The sequence below is a fragment of the Nicotiana tabacum genome, chromosome 19, assembly GCF_000715075.1.
Source record: "Nicotiana tabacum cultivar K326 chromosome 19, ASM71507v2, whole genome shotgun sequence".
Classification (NCBI taxonomy): Eukaryota; Viridiplantae; Streptophyta; class Magnoliopsida; order Solanales; family Solanaceae; genus Nicotiana; species Nicotiana tabacum.
The window spans coordinates 52,178,394-52,186,219 of record NC_134098.1 but is presented as its reverse complement, the minus strand read 5'-3'; the positions used below and the strand labels follow the sequence as shown (position 1 = coordinate 52,186,219).

The 7,826-nt window shown below is 40.1% G+C and overlaps 1 protein-coding gene across 1 annotated transcript; it reads left to right on the top strand.

The window, feature by feature from the left end:
• The first annotated feature begins 820 nt into the window (after nt 1–820).
• On the top strand, nt 821–2,870 carry LOC107821244 (hyoscyamine 6-dioxygenase-like). The gene is made up of 4 exons (XM_016647668.2): nt 821–1,087; nt 1,184–1,434; nt 1,824–2,139; nt 2,477–2,870. Exons 1-4 carry the CDS (start codon nt 887–889, stop codon nt 2,720–2,722), a joined length of 1,014 nt encoding a protein of 337 aa, XP_016503154.2. The 5' UTR covers nt 821–886; the 3' UTR covers nt 2,723–2,870.
• Nucleotides 2,871–7,826: the final 4,956 nt, after the last annotated feature.

The window sequence follows — 7,826 nt, the reverse complement described above, 5'->3', positions numbered from 1 at the left end:
GTTTCTTTGTTTGGTTTCTTTTTTCTGCAATTATCACCAGCCATAATTTAATAAGGTTCATTCCCTCGAGAAAGAAATACCTAAAAAGAATTCTGTCCATCACGTAAAAGGGACTTGTAACTACCGTGCTTAACCAAGAGAAGACATTGTGCTATATTTATGGTTTCTCACTTTAATTTCTAATTCAGAAATTAATTTCTTATTTAGAAATAGCTCGATAGAGTTGGTGTTGCTTCACCTCATTCATATCTGGAATTCGGCACTTTCGGCTTTTTTCAGTTTTTGGATCGATCGCCTAAACTAATTGAACTCTCTTGTCCTATTCTCGTTAAGAGATTTTTTTTTGTTGGGTTATCAGCCAATTTGTGATATTGGTATTGGGCCATTGACTAATTTGGATGATCGCCGCACAAGGCCATTAAAGGTAGAAATACTTCCTTTCAGGATTCTTTTACCCATTCTGATACTCAAACCTAAGATTTGTGGTTAAGAGGGAAAGAATTCTATCTATCCCACCATATTCTTTGGTGGTAAATGAAAAAGTTAAAATCAAGTGATACAGGGGCGAATGTAGCTTTTCGCCTACATATTCAATTAAACTCATAACTTTCGACATGTAGTAAGAATGTATATGTAAAAATCTACTAAAATTTTCAGATATTAGATTTGAATCCATAATTTTAACAGTGCAATGGGTGCAATGCTAAAAATCTTAAAAGCTGAACCCATTAAATTTAAATCCTAGATTCGCCTCCGAACTCAGCATCGGACTTCACCAATGTCATCTACTAGTTAGACCAGTTGCTAATATAAATCTCAGCATCACCCATGCCTACATTATGATTATTTGTCTAGTACCTTATCAACACAGTATCTTGAGATCAAAATGGCAAATATGCTTGTTTCAAGCTGGGCTAAGAACGTTGACACAATGCCTGAAAATTATGTAATGCCACCTGATAAAAGACCCGGCGAACTTGTCTCAGTTGGTAGCAACATCCCAGTGATTGATCTAGCAAAATCATCCAATCATGCTGGTTTAGTCCAAGAAATACTAAAAGCCAGTCAGGAATTTGGTTTATTTCAGGTTTGTAAGTCGATATGTACCAAATCATTCTTCTCTTATGCTAATGAATTGCTAATAACAACGTCCTGATTTCAATTACTGCCAAACATACAACAGGTTATAAACCATGGAATATCGGAGAAGCTGATGGATGATGTAATGGATTTATTTAAGGAGTTGTTCGACATGTCTGCTGAGGAGAAGGAAAACTTTTGCTCTAAGGTTTCAAATACGAGCTGCAAATTATATGGAAGTGGGATGAATTACGCTGACGAAGAGGTACATTATTGGAAAGATCTTCTCATACAGCCCGTGTTTCCCATTGAAGAACAGAGACAACCTTGGCTTGACAAGCCAGCTAGATACAGGTGTGTAACATGCCATGTCTATATTTGCTTTAACTTAATATGACAGAATTAGAATGCATTATTAGTTATAGCTAATCCAATGTACAAGGTTTGGTTATTTTAGCCTATGCACTTCGATAGACATGACACAGGTTTCAATAATCACAAGCCAATTAGGTACTCTCTCGTTTCATTTCACATGTCAATGTTTGACTAGACACAAGATTTAAAAACATATGACATGGCCGAAAGTACTCTTGCATCTTGTGATCATCTACAACATGCCATATCGATTGAGTAAAAAAAGTGTTGACATTTATAAACGTGTCATTCCTTTCGGAGTGGACCAAAATGTACTAAAGAGTATAATATAAAATGAAAGTAGTGAAAGAGTGAATTTCTATGTACAGGGATCTAGTTGAAACATATTCAGCAGAGATGAGGACTTTGAGCAAGAGGATCTTGGAACTGATGGGTGAAGGAGTGGGACTAGAAGAAGGGTATTTTGGGAAGGAGTTGAGTGAAAGACAGGCCCTGATTGTGAACCATTATCCCCCTTGTCCAGACCCAAGTTCAGCCATGGGTTCACCTCCTCATTGTGACCCTAACCTCTTAACTTTCCTTCAGCAAAAAGTTTATGGACTTCAGATCTTCAAAGATGGCCACTGGATTGGGGTTCATCCTCTTCCCTATGCATTTGTTGTCATCATTGGTTACCAGCTGCAGGTATATAACTATAAAGTGTACCATTACCCTCACTATTCTTTTGTGACAATAAGTACAAATTGACATGAGTATCTATACTTCATAATCATTTTCAACTATGTATACAATTCAAGTCGATCGTGATGTGCACCCCTGCCTTAAGGCTACATCCACCATTGTGCCAAATGAACTATTTTAATTACTGTATTTTAAGTTAGAAGTACTTGTAAGGTAATTAATAACTAACCTAGTAAAAGATGCAAGTTACCTAGGTTAAACTACACTGATAGTATATAACTTTGTTCCTTTAAATCTACTCATGCCTCGTCCCGTTTGATGTTTGCGAATTTAAATGCAGATTATCAGCAACAATAAGCTAGTAGCTGGCGAACACCGTGCAGTTACGAATTCAGAAAGTGGTCGGACTTCAATAGGGACTTTTGTTGCTCCTGCTGGAGATTGCATAGTGGAGCCAACAAAGGCTCTTGTCAATGGTGGCAGTCCTGCACTTTTTCGGGCTTTCAAATATCAGGAGTTTCTTGATGACTTTGTGGCCAAAAAGGATTCTCAGAAGACACTAGAGGCGTTCAAGATTAAACCTTAGTAATTGCTAAACAAATGGACATTATATTGCTTCAAGACTTGTCTAATGAAGTATTCTATTTCAGGCTTTTCGTGGACTAGAAATGTCCCCATATGCAATATGATGCTTAATAAATATTGGAACTACTCCCATGCAGTTTATGAAACTATATCCGTTTCTTTTATATTTAAAAATATAATTAACTTTCCCTTTCCCTTTTAATTTTAATATGAAGTTTCTATAGTCACATAAATATTTAGTATCACAAATTTCAATAATTTTTTTTTTAAACTACATAGGTGCTGCTTCAAACTATATCACATAAATATAAATAGGAAGAGTACGGAGGGAATAGTATCTTTTGAAAAAAAAGGATAATGCTTTCTCTTGAAACTTTTGAATGGAAATCGAGTTTTAGCGATTGCTTAGTTAAGCCTTTTCTTTTTGTGGTTTCTTGTTCTACGATATTTCTGGTATTCCCTACTCTGTTGAGGGTATTTGAAGGTTTCAAGAATACTATGAATCTGAAGGAGATAGAGAATGTTTCCCTCTGTTCATTTGTTATTTTGCATTATATAGTCATACTTGTCTTGTGCACAAACAACCATATTGGACAGTTTAATGAACAACAACCATACTTGTTTTGTAACTTGGTTGATATAACAATCCTTCCATCTCCTTCACAATTTTCTTTTCAAACCATTACAATCGTTATTCCTTCCGGTGACAAGCGGAATAGCTATGTTCGGTGGCCATCCCCATTTTCCATTCCACGTGTCCTTCCTTTAAGCGGCCACGTGCCATGTCGTATTTTTTCCTATACAGAGAGTCCCCTGCTTTCCAGTGACACAATCTTGAGTTACCAGGAAGTTGGTAGAAAGCACCTTTTTGGCGGAAATTTCTATAACTCCCTTTGAAGTTTTCTGACAGTTGATTAGACGCACGTCTCTCCGCATTTAATGTCCCGAATATGCGTCATCCCACGATTCAGCATAATGTTTTGCCGATTTTTGAGGTAATCATGGCCATGAATTTAGCCCGCCAAAATTTTAGTTATACGCATCATCCTCCTCTTATTTACTTCATAATTTCTCAAACTTCTAACTTGCATCTTTATTTCCCAACTTTCCTCTGATCTTCTTCAAACCAGAAATTTTTCTTCCTTCTATTCCAATGGCCTCCTCTTCAAAACATGCTAGTTCTTCAAAGGGCAAGAACAAAACCGAGGATTTCGTTCCTCCAACAGCGGGTTCCATCATCCCAAGAAGGCTTAGTACTTTGAAGGATTTTGAAGAGAAATTTCCTACCGCTAATTCTCGTACATGAACTGTTAGTAGATATCCTTCTTCCATTTGCCCTTCGAGTATTCCTATTGTGTAGGACGACTGCCGGTGCCCTGAGTTAGATATTATTGCTCATGCTTTATTGGAGAGATTGACCCTTCCCAAGGAAAGTTTTACATATTTTTTCACGTATCCTTTACTTTGGGTGCGTTTTCTTTGAGCAAAGAGCTTGATTCTGTAATTATGGAGTTTTGCCTTCCCTATCAGGTGTGATTGGCACAGGTATGTCCTTCAGTGTGGGGGATGATTGCCTACCTTCAGCGTTTGTGCCAAGAAACTGGAGAGGAGCTAACCCTAACTCATATGATGAATCTCTATTGCCCCAAAATCTTTCGCGGGGGAATGATAAACCTTTGCAAGCGTGGCCACCATGCTTTACTGTCTAGCATGGATGACGACAACGACCGTGGGTAGATGGAATGGTTCATTGCAGTTCCACCAGTGACATTATTCCGACAACGACTTCATCCTTTCCGGTCGCTTGGAATTGCTTTCGTAAGTTCCCTTTAATAAACTTTTTCCTACTAAATATTCTTTCATGCTCGTATTGATCCTTCAACCTTCATTTGTTACAGCGACTCGATGGATCCCACCGGTGATAGAAGGCTTGAACCAGTGGGTTTAGAAGATCTTGGACATCACAACGCCCGACACTCATTTGTGGAAAGAATTCTCCCTTAAATACGGGTGGAAGGCCAAAATTCATGGTAATTTTGAATTACCTTGTTTCCATTTTTTTGTATATGAAGAACTTGGTTGAACCCTTCTGACTTGTTCATGAAATTAGATCTACTTGCGGGCTCAGTTGATGTTCCCAAGGAGGATGTTTTGGCTAACCCTGCTGATACGGCGAGGCTACTTCAGGAGACACTTACTCGAGTAGGCATCTCCGGGCCTGTTTCGGGCGCAAACGTTTCTTCACGGAGTCCCTGTCCAGAGAACAAGCAACCAAAGAAAAGACATTCCTCTGTGACCGAGGAAAGGAATAAGAGGGCAAAGGTTGATGCCCCCGAGTCATCTCCGGTGGAGATGGTGACTTGTCCTCCTTCTAGGTCGGTCATAGACACTGTGATGATCGATGATGATGAAGAAGCTAGTGATGAGGGAGATTCTTTACATAGAAGGATACGATCCTCATCATCTCAACAAGATGCTCGACCTGTTGAGACAATTGCACCAACTGACGATGACGTCTCAGCATTTTTGGGAGAATATGATTTAGTTGAATATGCTAACTCTCGCTTTCGGGCCCTAATTGCTATAACCGGTACCATGGGGCTGAGTACCGAGTACGTGCCGTCTTTGGTTGGCGAGCATCAAACAACCAGCACTGCATTTGATGCAGCTGCTTCTCACTCTTCAACTCCATCAGCTTTATCTCCACCTTCACCACCACCAACAACTGCTATATCATGTCCATCTTCAGCCACTCTTCCAACAGTGGTTGCTACATCATCTCCATCGACCGCACCTGACCATGAAGAACGTGTCCCTCCTCCACAGTCCCCAGTTCATGGGAATTTGGGGCAAAATTATGCTGCCTCTTCTGAAGATCCACAAAGGAGGAGAAGTGTTACCCTTTTGGTCTCCTCAGGGTGCAACTTGCTTTCGAGGCCGATGGAGCTTGCTAACTATCTGAAGCCTTTGGCTTCAGAAAAAGACTGGGAGAAGATTCAAACACTCTCGGGGGAGTTGTTTGTTGAACAATGCTATACATAACGCCACAACGGTACGTTCCTTTCTTCTTTTGTTATTTCCTCTACTTTTGAGCAAATGTACTCTAAGTTTTACCTCTTCTTGTTTTGAATGCCAACTTTCTTACTTCTGAGGGCCTTCAAAGGATGATTCGTGAGAAGGAAGAACTTACTTCTGAATGGGATTAGCTTTTGGCGGAACGGACCAGACTGTTCTCTGCCTCTCAAAACTGGAAACCAAGGCTACCGAAGCTGTTGTTTTGGAGGCTCGTTTGCAGCAAAGCCAGCAAGAAGTGGTAACCCTTAGCCAAGAAATTGGGCCGCTGAGGGTTAGATTTGACGAGGCAAAGGCTAAATGGCAGAAATCCAGAACGCCATTCTTGCTGCAACCGATCGTGAGGCTGCCTCCGCTGAAAGAGTGATTAACTTGGAGGCAACCTTAAACTCCAAAAGTGAAGAGCTTGTTGCTGTGGTGGCGAAACATGCCCAGCTAGAAGAGAAGTACAGGAAAACTATCGAGCATAATAGGCTCTTTAGTTCAACTGTCTGTGTGCTCGACGTCAGTCTCAAATCTGCTAGGTCCGCCCGAAAAAACCTTTCCTCCGAATTTACTTAACTCAAAGAAGAACTCAAGCGTCGAGCGGTTTCCCTCATTGCAGAAAAAAACTTATTCTATGTAGAGCATGAGGAGAAAAACCTTGGAAGAGGCCAAGACTGGTATCATTGACATTGATGTCGAAATTGCTAAGGCCCGAGAGCTTGAGTTGGCTACAAAAAATGGACTCCCATCGTAGTCTGATGCTCCAGGTTCTTCTGATTACGGTTCCGAGTTTTCGGAAACTGAAGAAGGATCGGAAGGCGATGATGCCGAAAACCAAGCTGGGAAAAATATTGAGCCATCGGTGGAACCATCTACCACTCCTGGGGATGCGGATTCTTCTCTTCCTCATGATTCCGGAGATGCTGCATTTTAGCTTTTTCTTTCATTTTCTATTTTGTACCTTTATTATTTTGACGCGTCCTTGTAAATAAAAGCATATTTCTTGCTCAAGTATCGTTTGAGTCTTACTTTCGTTTGAATGTTCATGCAAGTCTTTAACTTTCGTGCTTGCTCAAGTATTCTGCGCATGCTGTTCTATTCACGCTTTATTATTTGTAATCTCGAATTCCTTTCCTTCGAGGCATTTTGGTTCCGAGTATTATCTTTTTTTCGTGAGGGTTTCCATGAGTATTTGCGCAAATTTGCTTTTTGAGTCTTTTTCGTATGCAGCTTCGAGTGTATTTTTTCCCGATGGCATTCTAGGTTCCAGGCATTGATTCTTCCGGAACTAACCATTTAACGTGAGTGTTTCTATAAGAGAGGGCCCTCTTATGTTTACGGTGCTCTTGAAGAGGACGTATCCTGTTCATTATGGTACTAACATTTGAAGTACTTGTTTAACTTTCAAATTGCAAAATCAACTCATCGTTCGGACAAGAAACAAGATAAAAACAAAAAGGATTTATTTCATCTAATTCCTTATATTTTCAAAAGTACCTAAGCATTTTGCTATGTAGAAAAGAAATTGCCATGACTTGTGGCTATCTTGTAGAACTTGTTTCTACGGGGCTGGTCGTGCAGTCCCTAGTCCCGATGATGTATTATGTTCCCGGATTTCATTCCCTGGTTGACGTGGCATTCAGTTTTGCCGTATTCTCTTATCATCCCCCAGTGTTCGAATGCGAAGAATGCGAATTGGAACACTGGAAGTCCTGTATCTTCGAAGAACCCACCAATGAATTGCTAGGTAATCCTTTACTAGGAAACATATCTTGTTTCCCTTTAGGAACCCATGCTATCGAGCGAAAGAATACCTAACAGTCCTTTAGTGGTATGTGCTCGTGAACGGTCAGGTAACCTCCATTCGGTAGGAAACTTAGCTTCCCGGTGGGAATTTGCTATCGAAGCAAAGATTATCTAATCGTCCCCGAGTGGAAACTTGTTTGTATGACTTGTTATGAAAGGTCTTATTGATGTTGTCTTCGTAGTATGCTTTCTGTCACTGCCTCATTAAAAACCTTGCCAGAAAAACCCAATTGGGACAAAAA

Coding starts and splice junctions, on each gene's coding strand:
- LOC107821244 (XM_016647668.2), top strand. CDS start 887: ATGGCAAATATGCTTGTTTCAAGCTGGGCTAAGAACGTTGACACAATG. Junction 1,088..1,183: donor AGGAATTTGGTTTATTTCAG/GTTTGTAAGTCG, acceptor AACATACAACAG/GTTATAAACCATGGAATATC. Junction 2,140..2,476: donor TCATTGGTTACCAGCTGCAG/GTATATAACTAT, acceptor ATTTAAATGCAG/ATTATCAGCAACAATAAGCT.